General features: G+C 40.6%; 1 protein-coding gene across 1 annotated transcript in view; it reads left to right on the plus strand.

The window, feature by feature from the left end:
* Positions 1-27,139, plus strand: part of ror1 (receptor tyrosine kinase-like orphan receptor 1) — a 121,481-nt gene that overhangs the window by 77,610 nt on the left and 16,732 nt on the right. The window contains exons 2-4 of the mRNA XM_069153167.1: positions 2,507-2,569; positions 8,856-9,146; positions 9,367-9,400. Of these exons, the coding sequence (XP_069009268.1) occupies positions 2,507-2,569; positions 8,856-9,146; positions 9,367-9,400 (388 nt within the window). The remainder of the gene's footprint in view (positions 1-2,506; positions 2,570-8,855; positions 9,147-9,366; positions 9,401-27,139) is intronic.

Here is a 27,139-nt window from a genome sequence, read left to right on the forward strand (position 1 = left end):
TCATGGGGCAGATCTCCAACTGTGAGAGCCCCTGATCTAAACTGACACAAGCATTGTGAAGGTGCCTAGTGTTATGCCCTTATTAACAAATGAGCCTCATACTTCCCTCTGTTGCTGAGAAATATTAGAAAGCTAATCTCAGAATTGCTCTGCAATTCATCCCACATATTCCCCATGAAAGAGAACAGATGTGACCTTAATAGAGGAGATACAGTGGAAGAGAGCGAAATGGAAAGACAAGAGTGGATAGTCTCTTAGTCTAGTTGGTTGGCTGACCCATGAAAGTCAACGAGTGAAATCCTCAGTCAGAGACCCGTCAGTCGACTGAGATTCCTTAAGTCAAGTCTATTTGAGCTGGAGGGGAGGAACACAGAGTGGTCTTGTCGGCATCAAGGTCTGGACGAGTGGGTGTGTTGGACCGCACGGGTCCCTGTTGGCCTCCACCAGGTGAAGTCTGCGGGCACAGATGGGGGCAGTCGAATTGAACAGTCAAATCTGATTGGACCTAAAAAGAATCTGAGTCAGGCTGGTCAATTGTCTTATCCGCACGCAACATTTCAATTGAACCATCGTATGCCATTTTGCTCCTGAGCAAAATTACAAACTTCTGCTGCTGAAATAAATATTTTCTTTTCTCCAAAGTAGTCCTTCATATTGTTTTTTTTTTATAAACTGTGTCAGGGTACAACTTCCATCATCTGTCCCCCTCCTCCCCCTTCCCTCACTATTCCCATGTTCAGCCCTCTCTATTGAACTCTCACCCGGCTGCACTTGGCTAACTTTGTGTTAGTGAAGCTAGTGAGCTGCAACGTCCCATCTCCTCTGTCCTTTGTAAACCACAGAGCTCAGGACCTCTTGGAGTCTATCAGCACAGAACACAAAGTAAATTTAGACTCACCTTGGGGCCCAGACTCGCTGTAACGCACTGTCATGTCAGAGCCCCTGGGAACAAACCAGCAAATCATTTTCAACCCCAAACTGCAGCACACCTTAAAAGCATGTGAAACACAAAATAAATACCAGTTTAGTAAAGAGATAAAATAATTGCGTACTGTACTTCCACCCTTTGCCACATATCAGTCTCAATCTTGATTTTAACCCATAAAGCTGCCAGCCTGTTGTTGAGCCTGTTGCCAAGCCTCCAGAATCCTCCACCAACAGGTGCAGAGGCCCAAAGGGCTGCTCATTAACACAGTTCATTTCACAAGCACCACCACACAGTCGTTACCATCCTGACGGCACGTGTGAAACAACACATTATCACCCAATTAGTATGACCCTGTCGGGCTCCTAGTCCTGTTTGACTGCAGACTTTCTCTCTCCTTGTACTCCCTGACTGTCACCCTGCATCCAACACGCATAACAAGTAACCATGTTTATATCATTTTTTTTTTTTAAGTTGTTTTCCGTTTTAGTGTGTAAAACAAATATAAACACACTACGTGTAAGATGAGGTTTGCAGACAAATCTCTGTGTACAGCTGTGTCAGTGCACATGCTTGCATTTTTGTATGTGTTTGTGACTGTAGGGGAGCTTGTTCTTTGTTGGCTGGAAGCCATTTGCTCATTCATCATGTTAAACTATCCCAGGCTGAACCAAAACTCTCTCACACACACACACACACACACACACACACACACACACACACACACACACACACACACACACACACATGATTCTAGCTGATTGCAACTGTGCGATAATGTACGAGTTGAGTGTTTGTCAGTTGTGTGCCGCTCTGAGAAGCATCGAAGATAAAAACTGCTTTGGGTTCCTTGTCAGTCCTGTGTGTTTGACTTTTAGTTGGTTGGGAATCGCCTACGACCGGCAGCGGTGCACGCTGAAGCCCCATTTTCTGTCTCCTCTCTCCTGTAATGAAAAGCAGAGGGCGGCTCTGTCGTCAGCTGGTAATAACGGAGCATTAGGTCCACATGGCTCGTTGATAGGCTCCCTGTTGTACATTCAGAGCTTTGATCTGCACTAGCAAATGTACAGCGCTATCACCATTGTTGTTTTGCATTGAAGAAGTGATGTGTGTATGTGGCTGTATGAAGGATTTTCGATAGAAAAGTGTCTGCAACATTGTGATATTTCAAAATTATAATCAATAAAGCAGCACTGGAAGCCTTTCAGATGTTCACCGAGTTACTTGACTGTAATAACTGCATATTTAACATTTCTGAAGTTTTTGTTAAATTTCGAGGCACCCCATTGGCCAAGAAGTTCTGTTTTCTTCTGTTTGGAGTGACCTCCTGTTCACACATTGACTGAGTAAAGTGTGTTTAGCACTGAGCTGGTAATGTAAAAACTCCGCTCTGATTGAGAAGTTCTTTTCTCACTGTACTGGGTCTGGACAAAGTATTTCATTTCACACTGTTTTTTTTCTCATTCAAGTCCCCAAAAATAATGGAACTAATTAAAGTTCACCACCTGCTGAACATCACCTCTTTTAATGGCCAGCAGTCAGACCCATGCTAATAGTCCTCTCTGTTTCTTTTGTTCACAGGGTCTGACTCTCCCCAAGACCCCAGTGTGCTAGCTGCCACCTCATGGAACACCTCTAGTGATGGTAAACACACACACACACACACACACACACACACACACACACACACACACACACACACACACACACACACACACACACACACACACACACCGAAAGCAGGGATCAGGACTTCATTCTTCACAAACTTCTCTCCAGCAAAACTATAATAGCTGTGAACACATCTGTTATAGTTCATATCATGATGATATGTTCACGGTGCAAATTAACACATGCAGCGTTGAACTGTAACCCCCACACGTGCTGTTGAAGTTACATTCAACGAAGTGTTAATAATTACACATCCTCTGAGCGGTCACCTTCAGCAACCCAGACAACACCCATCATCCCAGTGTGAGCCACTGCATTGGATAATTGAAGGAACGAATTACACATTGATCTACTCAACATGTGGCAGTACAGCCACAGGTGCACTGCAATTGTCTAATTTCCACTGACCTACTTTTACTTCTTTCTTTAGCGAAAAGTTTTCAGTGAATCCTCCACATTTTTTTTTTTTTTTTTTTTTTTAGTATATCTGTGTGCCATGTTTTCATAAAATGATCTTTGTGCTGACTTCCATAGTATCAACTTGCACAGATTTCCTCGTATTTGGACACCCCCATCCCATTTTGAGGAGAATACGGGAAGTACGAAGTGTGTTCAGGAACCCACAGTTGTTTTCAGATGTGCTGCAGGGGCAGATTACAGGACAGAGATTGTAGGTTTGGTGTGATAACACGTGATGGATACTGTAAGACATGCTTCAGTTCAACTATTCTGTTTCAGAATTAAAGGTGTCTTTGGTTTACCTTTAACGCCCTCTGAAGAAGCCCATAGAACTTGCTTTGACTTTTTATTCAGTTGTTTGTTGTGCTGAGACTTATTTTCGTTGCTAAAATGTTGTTGTGAGGGTTGATTGTCACTGTCATAGGTTGAAGATAAACTTGCTTTTTTACCAACATCAATGTATAGATATTGATCACATTCTTTTAAGATCTATATCCATCACCACTTCAATCATTTCACCTGACATCAGGGTCATCTTAGCCAGTTTCTGTTTCAGACTGGGGATCCTGTACTTGATTAATCAATACCCTGATGAATATTACTTCCAATGGCGTCTACACTTGCAGAGTACAGTTTAAATCCGAATGAAAGTTGTCTGTCTGAGATACTGTAAGAAGATGAAAATGCCTTAATGGCTACTTAGTTCTTCCACATAGACTCGGCCAGTTTATTTCCAGCCTTCTTTGATCAGTAAGAACTCGTCAGTTTATAATAAAGATTTATTTTGTGTTGAGAACAGTCACGTCTCCTGGAGCTGCCCAGGTTTAAATCATCAGATCCTGACAGTGGAAGCATTTAAAATGACCATGCTCCTGTCAGCACTGTGGAAACAACTGAGTCAGATCCATAAAGTTCTCTGAATATGTTCTCAATACTGCTGCCCAGAGTTATCAGTCAAATCTCGCCCCCTCTCCTCAGTTTTCTCGAGGTTTGAAGAGCCAACATCCGCTTAATCCGCTTAAGATACCCCAAATTGAAAGATCTTCAGCATTAAGACTTTATTGAAGTTGACCGTTATTTTTGCTCCCTCATTTTGTCTGTTTTGCTTAATTTGTCTCTTGCAAAGCTAAATCTCCCACAACATCCTTCCCACAACAGATTGTGTGTACACAAAAACAGACATTGTTAAACACACAGGAAGAATAAAGACAGTAGTTTATATGATTGTGAACATAATGATTATGGTGACCAATCAAGGATGTTTAAAGCATTATAAATACAATGAGGAGTCGATCCAAACAAATCATAGAGACGGCTTTATTTTTCCACAACATAAAATATGAAAAGCTTATAAACTTAGTGTATCTGTATGTCATTGTGAGCTCAGCCCCTGACTAACATCTGTTTCTTATCTGATGGATGGATGGTGATTACACCACTTGTTTTGTCTGCAGGCAGTGAATGGTTTCGATTGACCAAACAGACAGTATTCAGGTAGCGTGGCTCTATCAGTATGCATCAGTAGCAGGAAGTTATCACGCTGAAAGCGGCTCATTATTGGGCTGAAATCAGGGGTGATGATAGTTTACTGAACTTGGTTTCCCTCAAGGTTCCTTTCAGTCTTCCTCTGTGTCTTTGTTTCATTTCATATGGATTTTTTTTTTCTACTCTCCTGACTTCCTTTCCTCTCTCTCTGTTGGAGAGTGACCCAGCTTTAATGAAATTCACCTTTCGCCATAGCTGGAAGTGCTACAGTCCTCAGTGTATCTACGGAGTATGTTTAGTTAGCTGTGCAGCCGGCCACTCAGGTTTCTGAGCTTGTGTCTTGCTGAGAGAAGCCTGGCCTACGCAGCCTTACTGTATGTCTGTTATTAAATACAGGCTAATATCCCCAAATACAGTGGTGCTGGTGAAATGAAACCGTATTGTGTAACGTGTCTTGTTCTGAGCATGCATAGTTTGTGTGTGTTGCGGTTGTGTGGGTGTGCGTGTGTTTACATTTGTGTGCCTGCATGTGAGCGTTTGATTGTACAAAACTCCTGCGAGAAAATGGAGGCTGATGACAGGGCACCATTTAGTTGCTTGCCACATTAAAGGGACAGTTCGCAGCAAAGGGTTTGAGTTTCAACATGCTCCTGGTGCCAAATACCACAACACTCACCACGAGACAATTACATACAGAGTGGCTTTGTTGCAGACATTGGCAGGACATATTTCTCCTCTTCACTTCTGTTGTCTTCTCGTCTTGTCTCTTTTTTTTTTCCTCCTCACTCTGCTCCCTACTGCTTTATTGTCAGTTATTACTACAGCTAATGAAGTGTGCAGAGACACAGCTCCAGAAACCATTTTCTTTTCCATCAACTCAACTAATGAGACGGTGATAAAGTGACTCACTGTTTGACCTTCTTCCCTCTGGCTGAGCACTGGTATCTTTTTGGAGTGAGTTTGTTTTGTTTTGTTTTTAGATCCTGTAGTTAGATCCAACAGGCACATTAAGGCGGTGAAGTGTTACATCAGCATGTAGGCAGGATTTGCGTTCACTAAATTCATAATAGTGTACAGGAGCATATTCCCAACAGACCTCCATGATTTCTTGTTGACAGTTTGGAAGTCAAATCAGAGCGCAAATACACACCCACACACAGAAGGAGGAAGGGACAGATAAACTGTCATGTCGCCTCATAAAGATAAAAGTGTCACCCAGTAGGATTGACCTTTCTTTGCACCCCTCTGTGATTAGTTTCAGCACTACATGTTGAGTATGGTCGTTTTTTGAGTGTGGTGTTGAAGTGTGGTTTTCAGTGGTGATAAGTATCAGGATTCTTGCTATGATTTGCCTGTCAGAGCTCGTCTGACCAGTCGAACCTTAGACATATTATGAAACCTCTTAAAATCACAAGTTTGATCAGTTTTACTTTTTTTTGCACTTGAAGACCCTTCTGCACTTTTCAGACCTGACCTGAAGACTACATCCATTTTTATAGACAATCTATGATCGACATCTGCTATCACGGCAATTCAAAGAAGTCATTTAGCAATCAGTAAACAGAGGTGAATATAAACAAAAAAATATTAATGACTTCACTGTAAATACAAGTGAGTATACTCATTCGAAGTTCACTAACAAACTAGAAAGAAATGATAATTGCAGCATCAAAATAAATGATATACTGTATAAGGAGCCATATGACTAATTACCTACCTAAAAACCCATCAGTCCAAAAAGCACAATTATCAAAAATAGGATGGTTGTTCTGGATTGTGCATCCTTTCTCTAAACATTGAGGACAGAACCAGTCTGACTTGAGGTCATGGCACATTTCTGCCTTTTAGAAATGTGAGTCGGCTAATGCGATAAATTCAGTGTCCACCAGACAGCGGGGGGAAGTTTAAATGAGAAAATATTGTTACTTGATGTGCATGAAATTGACTTTGATAGCGATGGAATGTAATCTCGCCCGCCATCTCAGTATTCTTATGGCCGTCTCATGACTTATAAAGTGATTACAAATGTTAACATGACCAGTCTCGACAAATTCAATTGAAAAGTGAAACAAGACACAAAGTAGCAAAACGGCTGAGTAAACAAGTTGTGAAAACAAACAAGTGACACAAATTAAGTGCAGAAACTGCTGCACTCAGCATTTTCTTTCATTTAGTCAACCAAAAAAAGGTTCACGGGTTACTGCAAGCCCTGTGACTTCTACATGCTGTCTGTATGATGTAATGCAAAAGCATCTCCCCCACACACCTTGGTGAGATATAGTTTTTGTGTCTTGAAGTGAAGTTCACACATCAGGAATGGAGTGGGGGAGTAAATATAGGAAAGAGGAAAAGGATGAAAGTTTTCTGTAGTAGAAGATAAATCTTTTTATTTGGTAGTAGACATAACCAAAAATAAGAATATGGTTCCAGTTGACTTAAGCATTGAGTTGCTGGAGGTTTTGGTCTGGCTGCAGTGCTGAAATGTGAAAAGACAGGATTGTACAAACAAGACAGAGAGTTGTGTAAAGCATGTGGAGAAAGGAGGACAGATAAAAAGTGGGCGAGAAGGGGGGAGAGGTGAGGGGAGAGTGGTGGTGTGGTCGATGGTGGGAGTATCTTCATATTGTCACACACTTGTTAGTACCACATTGCTGTGTTAAGCCTGGGGCTCTAGGGAGGACAGTGTAAGTGTTTGCCTGCCAAACACACTTTGAAAGTTACTTTCTGTATCTTTCTGAAACTGGCAGTAACATTCACACACTTCACACTGTGATTGGTCAGCGGTGCGGAGGTGTGCTAGGTTCCCTGTTTAAGATTAAGGAGATTTATTGCCAGAAATGGAATATTATATTAATAATCATGTTTTTGATTGTGTATAATCAGCTTAAACTGAGAATTAGAATTATTCCTCTCCACTTACAGTAATTTTCTGTAGTAGTACTCCACTTAACTGTCCCTTATGTATGCAGTACTCAACAACAGAGATTATATTAGGAGAGAAGAAGGAGCAGCGTTGGAGCAGACAGCAAATGGCGTTGTTGAAAAAACTCCTGTGAGGGGGCAAGACCTGGAAGCTTTTTAAATGTTGTTGGTAGTTGGATGTTAATTTCCCAACAACTCTCCAACTCTACAGCAACATTCCTGATAACTTTCCCTGTAATTAATTTGCATGGCATACAGTAGTAAAGGTTCAAATGAGTGGGTGTACTTGCATTAGTTAAGAATGAGCCTCTATTTTTAATCATCAACCTCTCCATTCACACATATTCAGGTTTCTCTGAATAGTATTTGATATTCCCCTGTATGTGCTTTTCCTCCTTGGTTTGTTTTGGCAAGTTTGTGTAACCAGGAGCATTTCTGCATACCTAAGATGGGCTTTGGGGTTGAGCGAAATTTCCAGAGGTTTTTCATGACATTAACACCAATGTTTTTCCTACACATTAAGCTCTTAGGTGGCCCTCCAGATTTTTTTTTTTCTGACCACCTTGAGGAAAAATATGGTCCTGGAGATAATCATGCACTTGTTGTGTGTTGTTTTTCTTTGTCTTTTCCAATACTTCTATATTCCAATACAATACAGGGCCATACTGGGGTATTATAATGATTTCTGGTAGCTTTACCTTTTGAGAATAGTGTCAAAATGTCTGAAGTCTGTCTGAAAATGTCAGCTAGGTGCCAAAATGAACAATAAAGCAGATTTTACTTGTTTAAATCAAGTAGATAAGTTTTCTCAGATTTATAAAAAAAATGTCAATGTGTCATCCCCTTGACTGTCTTTATCTTGTAATTTTGTCCTGAAGACTGTAACTTACTCTTGATCTGTTTGTTTTGTATATTTAATGAAACAGACACACCTGTCCCTTTAAAGCTTGTTCTTTTCTTGTTCAAAATCAGAAGAGGTGATGTTGCCTCAAAGCTCATACACAAGCCGGGGAAACCCCTCTGGCATCATACAGCCATGGTGAAAAGTAAAATTAGGTGTCAAGACGGTGGCAACCACAAAATAACTTGCAAAACCAGGCTGTGAATATGTGTGCCTGAAAACACAGAGTTGTTTTACCACATTCATACAGCAGCATGCTTGATTTAATATCTGGCTCTGATGTAGCACAGTAAGTGTTGTTCGATTTATATCTTTATTCTTGGCCTTGTGTAATACAATGTCTCCTCTCTCTTTTTGTTGCTCACTCCTGATTTTCTTCTCACCGTCCTTTTAAAATGTCTTTTAACTTTTTCCCCAACTTTCTCCGCTCTGCCCTCCTTCTCTTTCTAATTCTCCCCTTTTCTTCTTACGTATGTTCTCTGTGTGTTCCAGGATCTTTCTTCATCCGTCTTGACGCTCCCATGAACAACATAACCACATCCCTGGGCCATACAGCTGAGCTTTTCTGTCGTGTGTCCGGCAACCCGCCACCCACCGTGCGCTGGCTGAAGAACGACGCCCCTGTGGTGCAGGAGCCTCGACGGGTCTCCTACAGGTCCACGCTATACGGATCACGCCTCCGCATCCGCAACCTGGACACTACTGATACAGGCTACTTCCAGTGCATGGCCACCAACACGCAGGGTATCGTGTCCACGACAGGCGTGCTGTTTGTCAAATTTGGTAAGAAGAGTTAGAGTGATGACAGAAGCATCTTTGCATCTAAAGCTGGCCAGCAAAGCACTTAAAAACTCCTATCTATCTTTTTTTACTAGAGATTTTGTTCCTCATAGCAACACTGATCTCAACGGATCCTTCTTGTAGCTGGCAGCTTGCTCGGACAGAAATCTGGGAACAATATTGTTTATCCTGTAGTAAGAAATCTCCCTGTCTCCTTTCTCAGATCCACTCCCTACACCCCTGCCAGGAAGGCCGACGTAAGTTGCTTTTCCTCCATCCATTTTTCTCTCTGTCAGTCTATTCGTACTGTACTTACCAGAATGCAATACAGCTTCAGAGGAGTGGTTTGTGAGTGAACCTCACACTCAGATTGCAAATGGTGGCAGCATCATATTTTATAGATTATTATACTTTGAAAAATGCAGAAAGATTTATGAGTTTTACAGAGGACGTACTCTCAAGTCTCAAGTATAGTTAGTTTTCTGTTTTGATTTCTCTTAACTATGTGTCCATAAATGAAACCCAAATTTTCCATACTGGTTCCTGAATGGTACTTTTTTAGTGCCAATTTTGAAAATCCTTTTTTAAGAAAATTACATTACAGTACAACTATTTAGATTTCATACATTTTAGAGGGGGAGAGTGGCGCCAACCTTTTGTTTTTTGGTTTTTTTTGTAGCTTCAATTTACAGATGTCCCTGAAACACCTCAAATGCAAATTATAACTAGATGCTACAATTTACCGATGTTCCCTAAACGCCTCCGCTGCTATCAGTAGAAACTAGCGAGCCGGCTGCACACAGAGAAGCCTCCAGATCCACGAGAGGGCAACGTGTCTTTGTGACGCCTGCTGTCACCTTGGCGTGAGAGGCGCATGTCAACAGACGTTGGTTTTAGAGGCGAAATACAAAGGCTCTGAAATCGTTGTTGGGATGGTGGAAGAAAACCGTGTGGATGTGTGTTTTTGGTGTTTTTTCTTTTGTGTGGTTGCGTGTTGTGTTTTTCATGCTGCCCTCTAGTGCACTTGCTGACATATTACAATCTTCGCTGTTATTTCGGGTTTGAAATAAAGCGCTCTAATGTAAGATTTACTTAGTTGAAAGTGTGTAATTATATCCATGTGGGAATAAATGTAGTAAAAATTATGCATTTAAAATGGTTAGATAATAGATAAATAGTTTGTGTGGATGTAGCCTCGGTATCAAATTGGGGGTACTGACTGAAAAGGCCTTTTTCAATGCTTGATAGATAGGAGTAATTTGATGGGTGCAATAAAAGTATGAAAGTGTGGTACAAAGCCCTAAATCAACTAAAGCGAAAGACAGTTCAGTAAATGGATTAAAGGGCATTTAATAATACTCCTACTGTATTCTGACATGCTGTCTCTAGTGTTCTGATACAGCCTTGTATCTTCCGCCATACTAAATCACTGTGTGCAAAGAGCTATCCTCAGAAGTCCTATAAAGCATATTCATTGTGAAATCACTCACATTATTACAAAGCCTGGTCTGTAATTTAACATTTTATTGGTGCAGGTCTCAGCATGGCGAAATTAATATTTAATACGGCCCTTTAAATCCCAAACCTCTGATGCTTCTCTACCCAACCAATGAGACTCATATGGTTCACATTTGAATACTCGACCAGCCATGAGGTACAGTTGGAATGGGGACCATGTGGACTGTTGGACGGGAACAGGACTGTACACCAGTCCCATATCAGGGCCTGAAGTGGACATTGACGTGCACACATAGCATCTAACACACTCATCCGCGTAGCATTGGAGAAATTGGGTTAATTTGCTCACAGCCAGCTCTAATCAGAACACAGGACATGACTCAAAATGTTGACAAAACTCAAACCCTTTCCTATTAATTCAATTTGAGGGCAATAATGAGACATTCATCTGGTTTCAGGGCTGTAATTAGTTAAGAGTGTAAGTGCTCTGTCTACTAGTGAGCTTAGTTGATGAACTAAAATATTCCTAAAATACTTTCAGGATAAGATTACTACACTTGGATCATGTGTTACATGTTACAACTGCCGTCTGAAATGAGCAGTATAGAAAAATAATCAACATCTGTCTCCGTGGTTACTGTTGTAGTCACCCAATTAGCTGCTAGCTTTCTGACTGTTACAGCACAACTAACCACAGCACTGAACTCTTAACATGAACATGCATATCAAATTAAAGGTGGGAGGTCCTTCAGAGTAGCAAGGAAAACCAAACGATACATAAAGTTTCAAGATACGTTCAACGACAACGTTTTCATTTTCTTGGCGCGTTCTTTGCTGCCCAAATCAAAAGTTTGTTTGAGTCTGGCGCGCTTCCTTCGCTTTGTTTTGACGTCTTCTCGGCATTATCGGGTAAAACTCCTTGAACTTTCTCAGTTCGTTTGATATTGGCAGGATCAAAGGAGTTAAACTGGATGATTTTTTTTCCCCAATGACATTATGGCAAGGCTCCCTGCCATGTTCCATGCGGCGTTCTGTGAATCAAAACTGCTGGCACGAAGTGGATATCACACACTTACTAAATCCACTCACACGCTGAGACGGGTACATGCACAGCCATACACGCACACACACACTCCAGCATGTGCTGCTTCTCAAACATCTGTTTCTGCCATTCCTTTGTTTACATGTTTTTGATTTTTCCTCCACGACCAAATTACAGCTTATTTCATAGATGAGACAGTTGGCTCACAAAGAAATCACAATGCACTTTCTCCGGGGAAATATCAATAAAAGACAAAAATCAAAGAGACTTTGGAGTCTCAATGCAGTTGTACAAACTTTGGAAACACAGTCAAACGGAAAATTAAATGAGGATTAAAATAGGCTTCTATTCACATGTTAACATAAGTGATTATCAGGATGACATTCCCAGGCTTACATGATTTATGATCATGAGAATTTCGTAAAACAATTGCTCACATCAGACAAATAGTTTTCATGCACTCTAGACAAAAGGAATATTTAATAGTTATGTGCTCATTTCAAGACTCCTTGCAACAATCCTATTGTTTGGACATTTAAAAAATTGTACTGGACTCATCTTTTATATTTACAAATTTAGAAGAAAAAAAAAAGGTTTCCTGGTGTCACTTCATGTTTATGTTACATTTTTAAGGTAATTTTTGAGGCTGTAAAGTTTTATAAAAGTCTTAACCGGTGGTAAGTTCTATTTCCAGTCAAGAGTTTGAGTTGATGCCACGAAGTTCACTGTGATGATGATAACATTCATAAATATGGGTTCCAGTTAAATACTCTGATGTTCAGACTTGTTTCTCAGCTCATATTTAGGAGTGCTTCAGTCTCAGGTTTGAAAGATTCAAACTCATGGAGGCACAGCTTCAACACACCAAACACCATATTACACGTCACGTGTTCGTATAAATTAACTTCTCCTCGTGTTGTTTTCTTTCCTGCCAGTATTTGCAGTTAAGCAGAGACCAACATGGGCTCTTGAGTCATTACAGTCATTACAGACCTCATTTAAATAGACTGGGGCCTCCTTTGACAGCGGTGGAACTGCAGTAGTGGTGGGTTGACTGTCACTGCTGCTCATCATTAGTGTCACAGCCACCTTATTAGCTGTAAAGTTAGGGTGGCAGCCATCAAGAAGACAAGGTCACCTAATGATGACACATGATGACCTGCGCCCGGTTACCTCACACCACAGCTGTTCAAGCATCAGAACTTCTGCCCCTCGACTCGAAGTTTTTGGAAAGACATCTGGAGCAAAAGCTTGTCAGTTTGTGAAATGCATTCATTTGCCCTGCACTACTTTTTTTTCTTTTTTTTACCTCCTACTCCCCAGAGAGCGAGCAACCAGAGGGACTTCCGTATTCTTGGGATGAATTAGCCACAAATATTACTCACAAATTTGGCGGAACATTTTTTGCCACCCACCTTGTTGAACCTGAACACAAGATGAACTTCAGGTCCTCCGTGTTGTCTTTGCTTCGGTCTGTGCTCTGATTTCCATTCCCTCCACGTAGAGCTTAAGTATACACTCTGCGGTGCGCAAAACATTACAGTGTGCGCGTTCATATGCATCCCGAGGATTGGGTTTTTGAGAGTAGCCACAGGCCAAGTAAAAGTTGACAGCTTGGAGGTTTCAGCTTGTAATCCAGACAGCTCGTGTTCGATGTAGCTGCCTAAGACCAGAGCAGAGAAACACAGTAAAGCAGATCTGAAATACAGGAAGGAGAAAGCAAGAGCATGTTTGAGAAAAACAGAGAAAGAGTAAAGGAAGGAAAGTATTGTGAAATTTTAAAGCATAAACTTTTCCTCAAGCACAGATATTTTTAGATTTCAGGCTTGTTTTAAATCTATTTAAAGTCTCAAGTCATTCAAGACTCAAGACTCTACATGTCAGGTCTCAAATCCCTGTTCCTTGCAGATCATGTGTTCATAGTGTTGAAACCAGGTTCTTCCTAATAATTAAATATGTAAGGTATGTGCCAATGTGAGGCCGATCTATTTCTGCTGTCTCTTCATCTTTGTTTTTTTCCAGGATTTTGCCCGGTCAAAGCTTGAAGACTTTAAAGCCAAACATTCCAATGAAGTCATGTCTTTATTAAAGCAATAGTTTGAACTCTGGGTAACATATTCATTCGCTTCCCTGCTTACAATTTGATAAGAAGGTTGATACCAGTCTCATGACTAGACCAGTCTCAGATAGCTGGACTTAGCATGAAATCCAGAGATAATCAGGAAACTGGTAGCCTGGGTCTGTCCAAAGGTAACAAAATAAGATTAACTAATTAAAAGCCGTATCTCTTTACTGGAGACTGTAGGAATCCCACACTGTAGTCTGGCATATAAACCTTAATGTGTTGCTTTAATAAGTCTTTTTGTTGTTGTTTGCTATGAATCCAAAACTTGTTTAGTTTCTCTCCTTGTGATAATGAAGAGGTGGAAAAAGATAAGTCAGTGAGGAACTTTTGTCGACCCCTTCTGGTAGCGAGAGAAAATACAAAAGCTCGTAATAGCTACATAGCCTACTCCAAATGTTTCACAAATACAGTCAATTGCTGTCTTTTTTTTTTCTTAATCCTTCTTCTGAACACTGAGGTTATTTTTAATCAGGAGCAACTACTTCAGAAACATTTCTATAGGTTTTTCTGTTGCACTCTTAGCTGATGCAGGCTCTACGGACAGTAAAATACTGAGAGATGTATCTGGTAGTGATTGGCTTGATCAGCATTGTGTGTATTGATTCAAGGCCTTGCCAAAGATCTATACAGAACAGCCCACTATACCTTTAAAGCTACCAAAGGGAAAATGAAATCAGGAAAGTGTATGTTAAGGGGTTCAACAAAAGATATGTTAATTTTTGCTTATTTGTTTATGAAGTGGTAGCTTTATCTTTGCTTATAGACACAAGAGTGGTACATTTTCTTTATGATGTCAAAAGATTATTTTAAGACAAGCCCGACAGCAGTCCAAGGCATGCGTCAATGGCCCAGCTTTTTATGATTTGAATCTGACTCTTTGTTTAAGTTTCACATCTGCAGCTCCGATTCAGTTTAACTTCCAATTCGAACTTCATCATTATATCAGCAGCTCGCGCTAATTAAGAAGCAGATTAGTGTGTCGACGCTCCTCTACGTTCCCCTCCCTCCACCTTCCTGCTACCTCCCTCCCTTTCCTCCTTGGAGATGTTTTCATAAAGCCAGAACAAACACAGGGTGAGGGGGAAAACGTCTGGCCTGCCAAAATTAGACCCCCAACTTTATATGTTTCTCTCTTTTTCTCTCTATGCGCTGCCATACTTCCTTCATTTGCAGGGGGAAAAAAAGAGCGCTTTGGAGACGGGGGGGGGGGGGGGGGGGTGAAGGGAGTGAAAGAAAAACAGTGTTAGGAGAGTAGGAGGAGGATGGTACCATTAACACTCGGGGTTGCATGTTTTTCTTTGATTCCTGGGTCCTGCGGGGTCGGCGGCGCTCAGGTGTGATTAGCTGTGTGAGCCGACAGGAGTTTTAGCTGTAAGCTCAGATCAGAGGCAGATAATAACTCCTTACAGAGGCCTGCATGCAAACGGCCTTCCTCTGACAGAGCAGCCGAAAACTGTCCATTTACGCTGTTTTTCATCTCTCTTTTTTTTTCTTCTCTTTACTTTTATCCAATTACTAAGTGAGATTAATTAGATTTGCATCAGACACATGTTAAGCAGGCAGATATTGAACCTGAATTATAAAAGACATTCAGTGCATGTTTAGGGTTGGTAAAACTTTATACAACCTAAAAGTTGCAAAAAGCCTTTGAATTTTAATTGTTAAAACAGCTGTAAATGTGAAAGGTATTGCCACAGAGCATTATCACCCTAATCTGGATTTCCTCTTAGTTCTGTGGAGCTTTTGGCCCAAAATTCATGTTTCTTCTTTTAAGAACATTTTGAAGATTTGAAAAGACCATACTGCACAAAACACTGCAGGGAAAAGTTGCAACAATGTGAACTGGCCCATTTCAGCTCGACTCAGCCCAGCTGATAGACAGGAGAAGTTGCCAAAACAGTCTGTTTCAAATTAATAGCATAAATTGTCACAAGCCCCAGGGATATTCTATTGAAGCTCCAAATTCTCGACCCTCTCAAAATTTTGGGTGTTTATGCAGTTTCATCACGATTACAAAATGCAACTTTTGCACACTCTCTTCTATACTCATTCATGTTTTAAGACAAATTATTTTGTCTTCCAATAAAGCCACAAAAGCAGAAACAGAAGTACAGAAAGTCATTGCTGTGGAGATGTTACACCATCTCGTCTTGTTGCTTTGGTGTAAACTGGCAGGTTACAGAATGTGGCATCCTGGTGAATTGCGAGAAGTTGCTAGCTTCATTTTGTCACGTCTGAAGTGGCCCTTGAGCCAAAAAAAAAAAAAAAAAAAACAATATACAAGACCTGCTCAGCACCAAATGGCTCACAGACAAAGTTAGCAGCTAAACCGCCTCGTATTTCCCTCAGCAGCTGGTGGAGAACAAAACGGAGGTAAAAGAGAATGAATGTTGAACTTGCATTTATTAGTTGACAAAAAACACAACTCCAACTGAATTCTATATTTGCTTGGCGTCAGCTGTATAAAAAGGTCATCATATGTCAAAGTTGTGTTTATAGTTTTGTTTCCGTTGCTCCCAAAGGGCTGAATGTATTTCAGAATTTCTTTCGTTTGTAAAACATAGCAGCTTTTCAATTTCCAAAACTTTTGATTTACTGGATGTAGAAGTATTTAATCTGACAGCAGCAATAAACAGACTTTATGCAACGTGGCCACTGAGCCCGGAGTCTCTGTCTGTGTTTATAATAGAGGGGTGTTCTCGCTGTTTGAAAAGATTAATAACACTACACCTTGGCTGTCGTGGCTGTTTGAATTTCTCCAAACTTTCCCCTCCACTTTTCTCTCAGCGCTGACAAAAAAAAAGAAAAAAGAAGCAATTTCAAAAATAGCTTCATTTTTGTATTCCTCTTTTCCCTCCATTGCTCCTCCTCTCTCTCCTCTCCTCTCTCAACTCTTTACTGGAGACAAAAGGAAAGACAGGTTTACAAAGAACAGATTCCCTCTGCTCTGTTTTTTCTGGCTTCTTATGATTGTCTATGTTCTGACCTTTCTACTCCTTGTTTATCCTCAATCTTCTTGTCACTTGCTTCGACATATCCTCCTTTTTAAGAAATGGAGGGTTGATATTGTTTGATGGGAGTTGTGCTCGGCTGGTCTTGTCTTCATTACTGTCCTTCAAACACCAATAGATTTTACTGGAACCATAATTTCCTGTATTTATTCAAACCGCCTTTACTGTGCTGGCTTGTTAATGAACAGACTATATGTGAATATGTTTATGTGGATCTGTACATCTATGTAATACAGTAACACCTTTATTTACTTTTTGCAATTAATTTGCCAGTTGAGATCTTGTTTGGGTGTAACTTGACGACAAGAATGATTACTCCAATCAGGTGTGTTTAACTGTAACACTGTATAAACACACATTCAGCATAACTTTTCTTCCGACATGTGTGTGTATATATCCTGTATATTTCCGTGTGCATGTGGCTTTGTGGCAAGAAACCCACCTACACAAGGTGGATGGCTCTGTAATTAGCCAGCTGTCAACACACTGGATTGAACTGACCTATGAGCTGATGTGACAACGTGACGTGAGGATTGCCCTGCCTTTAGCCTCACTGGCAATCCAATTATGCAGCCGAAGCATCAAAGCGTTAAAGGGGAAGGAGTAATTTACTTTGTGTAGACAGGACTGTAGCGTGTGTGTCTCAGCCTCGGTGCTGCGGGAGTTGATTGACAAATTAGTTTAAGGCAGTAGTTTCCAAAATGTGTAATGACTTGGAGATGTCACACTAACTTGAACCTCAAGCGTGCTCAGGCTTGCTTAAATTGACGTGCTCAAATATGTATGTACAGCAATCATAACAGGCTGATTGACACCCTAAAATCTCTTGTCTCTTTCCCATATACAGCAGCTGTTGTGGAAGGCTTTTCGTACAATGTCTGTGTAATTAGATTATGATTTATTAAGACGGCAGGTAATTACACAATCACTGAATGCCTAAGGTTGTGTTCTGAAATTATAGAGGTTTTATCAGGCAGAAATCAGCCAAGCATCCAAAATTAAGCCACATGTAAGCTTTTAAGAGAGATAATTATTAAGAAAACTGATGACAGATTCTTTTGCTCTCAGCTATATCTTGCATATTCCCCATTCCGCATTCCATATTTTGACCCACATGCAAACCAACAAGCTGAATGATCTCCCAGCTGACTTGGCAACTACACTTCACCACAATCGCATGTTTTTTTCCCCCATCTTTTTTCTCAATATTACTCTCTTAGTAGGAGCTGTGATCAAAAAGTTCTGAAACTGTTTCTTTTGCACACGAATGGTGTGCAGCACATTAATGCACACGGAGCAGGAAGAAGCATTAGCGTTCGTGAGTAGTCCAGGTTACGTGAATTGATAATCTTAAGCAGCTTTGTTGCACGGGTTTTTGTGACCACTGGGGTGTGCACCCTTACTGTACTGTGGAACAGTCTTGAAATGTTTTTAGCGCATTTCGCAAACCCCTCAGCTCTTGCTTGTTTATTTTTGAGGTCGAGAATTTTCCACCCAAAACTGACTCTTGCAGTTGCAGATTTACTGATGTACTATATACATTCTTGACAAAAGTAAGATGAGAAGAATAATAGCATTCTCAAATCTGCATGCTGAAAATGAATCTACACCACGTGGTTAGCTTAGCTTAGCATTAGGACTGGGAACAAAGAAAGAGCCAACTTTGCTGTGTACAAAGGTAATGAAATCCACCTACCAGCACCTCTAAATCTCATCAATTAACGTGTTTTATCTTGTTTGTTTAAGCCATACACATTTTTTTTTTTTTATCTAAACTGTGCAAATGCCTCAAGTACTCCCAGAAGTCGTTGATCCTGACAAAGAAATAGTCCCACTCAACCTCATGTAAAAACAAATATTGGTGGTTTTACACTTGATTGCAAAGTATGAATCTTGACCTGTAGAACTTGTATATGTCGCTACATTTGAGAGCCAGGCTAGCTGCCCCCCCCCCCCTCCCGTTTACTGTCTTTATGGTGATTTGTGCTGACGGCTGCAAGCGGTAGCTTCATATTTAGTGTGCAGACATTAGGGTGGTGACAATATGGTCCTGTTCAAGGACAATTTAGCCAGAGAGATACAATATGCAGTTTAAATCAAGTTCCGCCCTTTAAATCCCAGTCTGTCCACTCACCCAACAGCCCCGCAGCGCTGTAGACTTTGGGCTGTTTTTAGTCACAATGGGCTCTTAAGTGAGACTGTGAACTCGTGTGTGCTGCATTGAGAAAACTCTGGATTTTGGTTTCACTTCTGCCCACCTCGGTGCCAGTGTCAACACTGCTGTGGTTCTCAGATGCCGGCCAGGACTGATGATGATTCGCTCCACACCACAAGCATCGCACCTATTCAGACTGAGGGGATGACAGGCCCACTCAATTTTTGGATGCACTCCTCCTCTGCCACATGCTGATTCACTTTAGCATTCCACGTCAGACAAACGCAGGGGTTCTCCAAAACGTATGTCAATTTTGGGATCCGGTTAACAAAATATGTCTCGTACTGTTCAAACCTGCCAACAACGGGCTCTGTGAGTTTTCTTAACCCGTAGTTTAACTGTAAGTAAGAGAAATAGCTGTTGCAGATACCCCAATTGCTTCGTACTTTTCTGCCAAACATGGAAAATGAAGTGATGAAACTTTCTTGGCAAAAGGTATAAAATGGTGTTCTGGCCATGCTTACGTTCACTTTTTGACTGGGTTTCAATTGTTAAACGTGAGTGTACCGTACTGCTTTGAAAACCAAGACATCCTACTGGTACTTTTTTCACTTCTGTCCTCGCACCTCCGGAGTACACTGGGCCTTTTACCCACAAGCAGCCATGCAAACGCACACACTCGCAGTTCTACATAAAACACAGAGTCAAAGAACGGCACACAGTTACTTACTAACCCTATCTCTCACACATGTTTGGTTAAGTCCTCGGCGGGGCTTAATTGCCGTCCTGTTGTGGATTCTTTTTAGCATGGTGCTGATTGATTGGGGATCAGGGCCCTAATATGGCTCATCGGGGACAGGCCCTTTGACATGGCCTGGTCCCAGGGCACCAGCACTGTTTGAAACCAGAGATCCCATCGCAGCCCCCTCCCACAAGCCGAGCTGCCTCTCTGCTAAATGCTGCCCAGGTCAGGGGGCTTCACACACATACCGGCGGACACAAATGAGCACACACACTTGGGGAGCTGTCACACTATGTAGACAGCAACTATTAAAGTAATTTACAATACTAGGCATTAGTAAGGGCACAAGTCTGTCTTTACACACTTTACCACACACCACGAGTTTCATACACAACTCATTATGAACAGAGCTTTCACACTCGGCTTGGACAAGGCCAACTTCCTGTTTCCTGTTTCCCAGATTCCCTTGTGTCTGTCTGTTGGTGAGTATGTTGGCAGGTCTGGTCAAGGTCAGGTCTGGTAACGTCTGTGGTTTAAGAGAAAGTGTGTGTGTTTTTGTGAATCATGGTTTCTCCCTCAGGGTTGCAAGGCCTAGCTGGGATATGTGGGGTTTCCCTGAACTCTGCCCTCAATCTCCCATGAACACACATACACACACACACATACACACACACACACACACACACACACACACACACGCACACGCACACTCACTCACTCACTCCTGCAGAGAAAAGAGAGACATACATGCCGACATGTATGCACAGAAAGTGCTCTTTCTTTGCCCTTGATGGTGGTGTTGGAGTATGTGAGGGAGACAGAGCCAGGCACAGTGTGCCTTGAGCATTTATAGTATAAATAGAAGCTTTTGTTTGTAGTTTGGACCTGTATCCTGCGAGCCAGAGGATATTTCGTAATTTGTAGAGCATAACAGGATCAATGCAGTTTGATGTTGAGAGTGTTGATAAAGGATGATCTTTTCTTTTATCAGTTGAGGTCACTTTATCAATCCGTTTTGTATTTATTGGTACTGGCGCCCTTCAAATTGCTTGCATACGACCAGCAGACATTTTAGGTTGTGATAAAGCCACATTCTCTGAATTTAGCTCCCACCTCCTTCCACCTTCAGGATAAGATTTTACAAGGAATACATGTGGATGCCAAGTTTAAACAAGAGTGGACTGGTTGAATGAACACTAATGCAGTTGTAGATGGTGGAGATTCTCATTACAGACACCTTGCTCTACTGAGTGGTATTACCACAAAGACAGACACACAACAATATACACAAAATAAAATTGTTAACTTACGGTAGCTTGTTTATAGAGCACATTTAAACACAACATAAACTGACCAAGTGCTGCACAGATTAAAAGACGGCATATAGAATTAAAGCAAATTAGGCCATCAAAAAACGAATTAAGCAGTAAACATAGCGGCAAGTGTCAATTTGCCAGGTTCAAGCCCTTTTGTGCTCAACAGAAGGAAGCAGCTCCATTTCCCAAAACTAAAGCCGCAAGCAGCAATGAGCATGTTCAACATAAACAGCTACCATGTTTTGTGATGATTGGATAATCTCTTTGATTTATAGCACAATTTGTATGAGGCTCATGCACATGTTTGGAAGTAGTGGCGCCTCCTATTGAGCAATTTCAAAATAGTTCAACTTTGTTATGGAAGATATTGTGCGAGATTTGTTCTGACTAGACAGACAAATTCTGATTTTTTTTTTTTGTGGGATTTGTGTTCAGCCACGTCCATTTTTTGCTACTTATAACTTGACATGGTTGACATTCCCACAGATTCATCAAATAAATGCTTCCTTTTAATCATTTCCCAAAACAAGCAACAAAATGACCCTCCAAAATAATTTTAAAAAATGAGGCAAGGTGTATGGATGTACCGCTGGTAGAAATGTTTGACTTTTGTATCTCTTGAGTGTCACTCATAAAGCAGTTACTGGCTAGCTAAATGATAAACCATCAGCATGAGCAAATGAATTGCACATGCACAAACACCTTTTTGTCTCTTGATGTTGTGTTTCTTTCACATTTTATTTTCTGTTGTGAAAACATTTTTAGTCTTTAACATTAGAGATAGGCACCAAAAAACATTCCTTTGTAAAACAGTTATTCTTTGCTTACCTTCAACAAAAGAGTTCCTATAAACATACTCAGGGGTCAACGTGCACACATCGACCACGTTGTAAATATGGGTGACAACTGTGAGAGAGTTTGTCTGGCACAAGTGAAAAACATCCTGGTGAGTCCAGTTTGTTTAAGAGTGCAGGAGTCTATAAATTACTTTTTATTGGAAGATTCAGGAGCGATATACTCTTCAGTAGATTATCTGTGTGTGTGTGTGTGTGTGTGTGTGTGTGTGTGTGTGTGTGTGTGTGTGTGTGTGTGTGTATGTGTGTGTGTGTGTGTGCGTACGTGTGCGTGCGCGCTTGCGCATGTTTAGTTTCAGCCTTGTATGTTCTTACAGCCACGTCAACATCTGTGTTTTTACAGTAATTCTCCCTGTAATCCTCCCGCAAAAGTATTACTTGTTGCACACAAGTTGTCTCAGAGCAAAGGTTTAATGTCACTCAAATGACCGACTGCGATCTTTGGTGCACTCCAAGAGTTATTTTCTGATGAAGTGTTGTGAATTACCTTTCTTCTGTGCCCACATTCCTTTAGTTTGGTTTTTCTACTTGAGTTTCATCAAGAGATATTCTTACTACTTGCCCATAATCCCCCACAAACTTTACGCAACATGCCTGAAGTCAGTGAATGTCAGCTGTGGGTTTAATGTGTTTCTGAGAAGATGATAATTCTCTGGAAGGTTTTTCAGTCAAGAAAAAGTCATGAATAGTTCTTGTGGTTGCATTTCATTCTGCTATAAAAAAAAAAAAAAGATTATCAGATTTTTAGGGACTTGCATTAAAATCAGTTATTTTCCGTGATGATTTATATCTGTACACATAACATAACATTGATCCACTGGATTAAGTTAAAGTGTCTTGCTGATTAGCAGCTTTGTTTGACTATGTGAAATTGTTTTAAGGTGGATATATCGTTTAATCAAACAGAAGCCTTTTTGTTTGTTTTCCGTGTCCTAAAGACACTTCTGACAGCTTACTGTGTAAAGAGGGATTATTTATAGGCTCCATCGTTTTCCTTTCCCACCATACATGTCTTTAGTGACTCTTAATCACTCTCATCAAGGATTATTCCACTTTCCTCAGGAAGCTGCGCTTGCGTTTAAAACGAGTGCATTCTTGTTGCTGAAGCACCGTCAGTAGCCAGTCAGCCAAAACATGTGTCCTCCTGTCTTTTTTAAGTGTCTGCCTTTGTGTGTTCAGATTGGGATCTGTGATCTAGGCAATATGCCGTCGTAAATCATGCAGGAAAGCGTGTGTGTGTGTGTGGGGGGGGGGGGATGCATGCTGTCTAAATCACACAAGTTGCTTTGCTCTTGGCGATCTCATTCCCCTGTTCTTTCTTTTCTGCTTTCTTTGCTTTTCCTTGTTATTATTATTTCCACACGGATGTTTGCAGGCAGCCTGGAGTCAATTCAAGGAATGCTATGAAGAAAAAAGATAAAGGAATTTTTACAACAACAAAAATGAAAAACAGGACAAAAGTTTGTAATACTGCTTTAGGGCAGGGAAGACTTCTTACAAAAATAGATTATTAACTTCAAGGCAAATCAACATTTTTAAAGGTATTTTTCATGTATTGTTGACTCTGCTCGTTTAATCAATTAAAGGCATCATAAAAATGATCAATATTGAACTTTTTTGAGATATCAGGGTTGTCAGGTAAATTTAATGGCACACTGTAATGTTTTAAAACTTGTATCAATTACTGTCAGACTTGCATTTAATGTTTGCAGGCAGTCTCCCAATTTTCTCTCCCACTTCTTTATCACTTTTTTTTTTTTACTTTTACTTTCCTATGTTTACACTTTCCTATCTCTTCAATGTAAAAGTGATTTGTCAAAAAACAGCTTCACACCCTCCTCCGACTCTACATCACCTCTCCAGCAGTTAATTGTAGTCTCCTATCAGACCCCCGTGCTCCATTTGTTTGTATGTGTATGTGTCTGTCTAAACACCACTCGGTTTATGTTAGGTTTTACGAGACATATTGCCTCCTATCCTTCTAATTGACAGGCTGATTGACACTCCCCCTCCCCCACACCTGAATCTGTTATTCCCTGCAGTCCTCAGGGGAGGTGATGTCACCAGGTCAGGAGTTTTGTGAGGAGTGAAGGGATTGATGTAAGGTCCATTCCTGCATGTTGAATTGACATGTATGCGTTAACCCTGTTATTAGGACTCTTTAGCCTCACCCACAGTTGTGACTTCCAGCCTGTGTGGGCAAAGTCTGGGCCTTACAACAAATTCTTCAGCAGAGCACCATGCAACATATCAAACACCAGCCAATGCGGTATATCTAGGAGTCAGGGAGTGCATTGTTTTAGATGAGCTCATCATTCAACTTATATTTGGTGAAATGTTGACATAAATGCATGATTATTCTCTATAAAATTCATAAAAAAGCTTCAGCTTTCACTATTCAAATCCACCAGTTGCCTACCTGCTATGTCATTTCTGGGAAAATTTCTTAAACCCACTGAAAATGATAGATTTTACATTTCTGGCTGCAGGCACGCCCCTAGTGGCCCTCATTGGTATTGCTCTTTAAATCATATCCGCATTGGCTTCACTATACAGACCCTAAGGCTACATCCATTTTTATACACAGTTTATGTATACCGTTATAACTTTACAGAGAAGTCAATTCCTCATCATATTATTGTTGTGAATTGTTTGGTTAATATAACATAAATAATATGATTCATGTTGCTTTGAGTAACAGTTTATAAAAGAAATGTTGAAGGACACTGTTTACTTTGTTAAGCTGTAAATGTGAGAAGCTTAATCGAGATGATTTACTTTTACTGTGAAAAGCGACAAACAGGAAATGCTTTTACTTGGCAGTGCCAGGAAGTAGCATGTTACGTGGCTTCTTGTCGCTAACTTGATATGAGACGAAGGAAACCAGATGTCGGGTGCAAGAGCGCGTTCTGTTCACTGTGTTTCCAGTTTGTAATACTGCAGTTTGGACAGTAAACTGTTCCGTTTGAATGAGACGTGTCTTGGTGCTCATTAGAAGCTCCACTTCACAACAAATATGAACCTTTGTACAAAGTTTTGGCACAAGCATAAGACTTCAAACTCCAGGATTTGTTATTCAAACTGGACATTCTGACCATTGTGACTATAATGTCATGTTACCAAGATGTTGCTATACAGGAAAAAAAAACTTGAATTTCCTCTTCGGAGCTGTCTATCAGACCCTACCAATTAGAAGAAAACCCGCCACCTCAAATACATCCCTCATGTCTCTTCTCGCTTCCTTCCTCTCCTAGTATGCCCTGAAACTCCTTCCCTCTGACAGAAGCATCTATTGTTGCAGTCAGTGAGCAGTAGTAACATGAGGACCCACAGGGCCCTCTCTTTCTCCATTGTATCCTAATGCAGCGCCTCAGTTGCCCTCACTCGCTGTTCATTCCCGGTGTGGTCACGGGCCACTGGCAGCCATAGATCTCAGTCAACCTCAGCCTCTGGTGGCCATTTTGGCACCCTGTCAGTGAGAGATCATTGCACGCTGCAACCACACCAGCAGTTCTCCTTATGATAATGAAACTGTGTCAGTTGGTATACGCGAGTACAGAAGGCCCAACACGTGAATCACTGCCCTCCAGCTGTTGTTGGTTGTTGCAAAATAGATGTTTATATTTATTTCAACATTAGATGGATAACTATAAATGTGAGACTTACAACAATGTTAAATGCATTTTTAGCTGAGTACTAAATCTGGGCGACCTTTCATTACTGTAAACTGACAGAATAATGTGGAATTGATTTTGTTTCCTCGTACTTACTTAGAGGACGGCAATCGTCTCGTGTTTTCTTATTCTCGTCATCGCTCCTCATCTGTTCCTTTCCACACCCAGTCTTTTTTGTTGTTGTTGTTGTTTTTTAGGCACCTTCCCTCTCATGCAACATCTTACACACGTACATGTACACGTACATTCACAAACAGTAGTGATTCAGTGAGCTCAAGAACATATTTAAATAAGATGCGTGAAATGGATCGGTTGTTGTTTCTCCAATATGTCACCTTCTTTACAGACTGCAAAAAAATATATATATACATGATAGTCTCAAGTAAACTTTAACATAAAAGTACAAACATAATTTTCAGTCGTTTTATATGTCCTAACCCATTTGCTTCCATTTGTATGTGATTGCAGTTAATACCTTTAAGATCATTTAAAAAATATGAACTGTTGATCAAACATCTCCCCAGAGACTTTCAAGAGATTTCTACAGTGGATGAAAATGAATGACGGCAACATAAAAACACCAAAATATATTTTACAAAAATGAATACATATAATGTCATAGATAATAAAAATTGTACAGGATTTATTCCCCCACAAATGTGTCAGTTGGGAGCGAAAGCATATTGAGCCCTGTTAAAGCTTGTTGTTGTTTCAGAAGTCACCACGGTTCACAGTTGAGTACTTGGAAAACATCAACAGGGAGCTGGGAAGACGTTTTAAGATGTGGGAATGCTGTTGTGTACTTAAAGAAAACCAGGGAGCGTCTTAAATAAACCCTCATGTAGCACAAGCTGAGGGACATCCCTGATCAGGATGAAACGGCTGTGATCTCATGCTGCCGGCAGCTCATCCCCTCTTCACTCAGCACCCACAAAAGCTCCTGGAAACGAAACCCTGAAATCTAAAATGTCATCAGGATCCGCCCCTTGCCTCTCACCCTCAAATCCCATCCTTTCTATATTTCTTCCAACAAAGAGCATTCAGTTTCACATCCCTTCAACCTCAAAGCTCAACACAAACCCGTCAACGCATCCAACAGATTCTTGATGAGAAATACCAGAGTTTACATCCTCAAGGCCTCAAGATTTATTCCATAATCAAAACCTAAACCAAAGTATAGAGTCTCAACAAACAAGAGAATAAACAGAGTGTATGCTACAGTAATGTCACACTCTTTCAAAGGTGTTTTTTTTTATATAGATGTCAAAGAATACTTCCATGCTAAAAAAAAAAAAGTGTGATATTCACATATAGCGTGGTTTTATTTTAGGTGATTGATTCAAACGTGACACTAGGTTTGCCTAAAATTTGGTGCTGTGGCATTATTTAATCAGTTAAAAAATAACAAAAAAATTGGAAAAGGCAGAAGATTAATTTACATTTTACATTTTCTTTAAGAATATCCTGTGGGATTCCCTTTCTGTAGTTGCTTTTTTTGTCAGTTGTCAGTACTGTGCTTTTATTTAATTTCTGAATGAAATCTTTGTGGAAAAATTGAAGCAGATGGAATTGAAGAAAAGTCATCTTTGTAAGAGACGGCCTCGTGTTGTCGAGACAAT

This window comes from Embiotoca jacksoni, unplaced genomic scaffold (genome assembly GCF_022577435.1).
Source record: "Embiotoca jacksoni isolate LCO1_2020_lvr unplaced genomic scaffold, fEmbJac1.0.p SCAF_19, whole genome shotgun sequence".
Taxonomy (NCBI): domain Eukaryota; kingdom Metazoa; phylum Chordata; class Actinopteri; family Embiotocidae; genus Embiotoca; species Embiotoca jacksoni.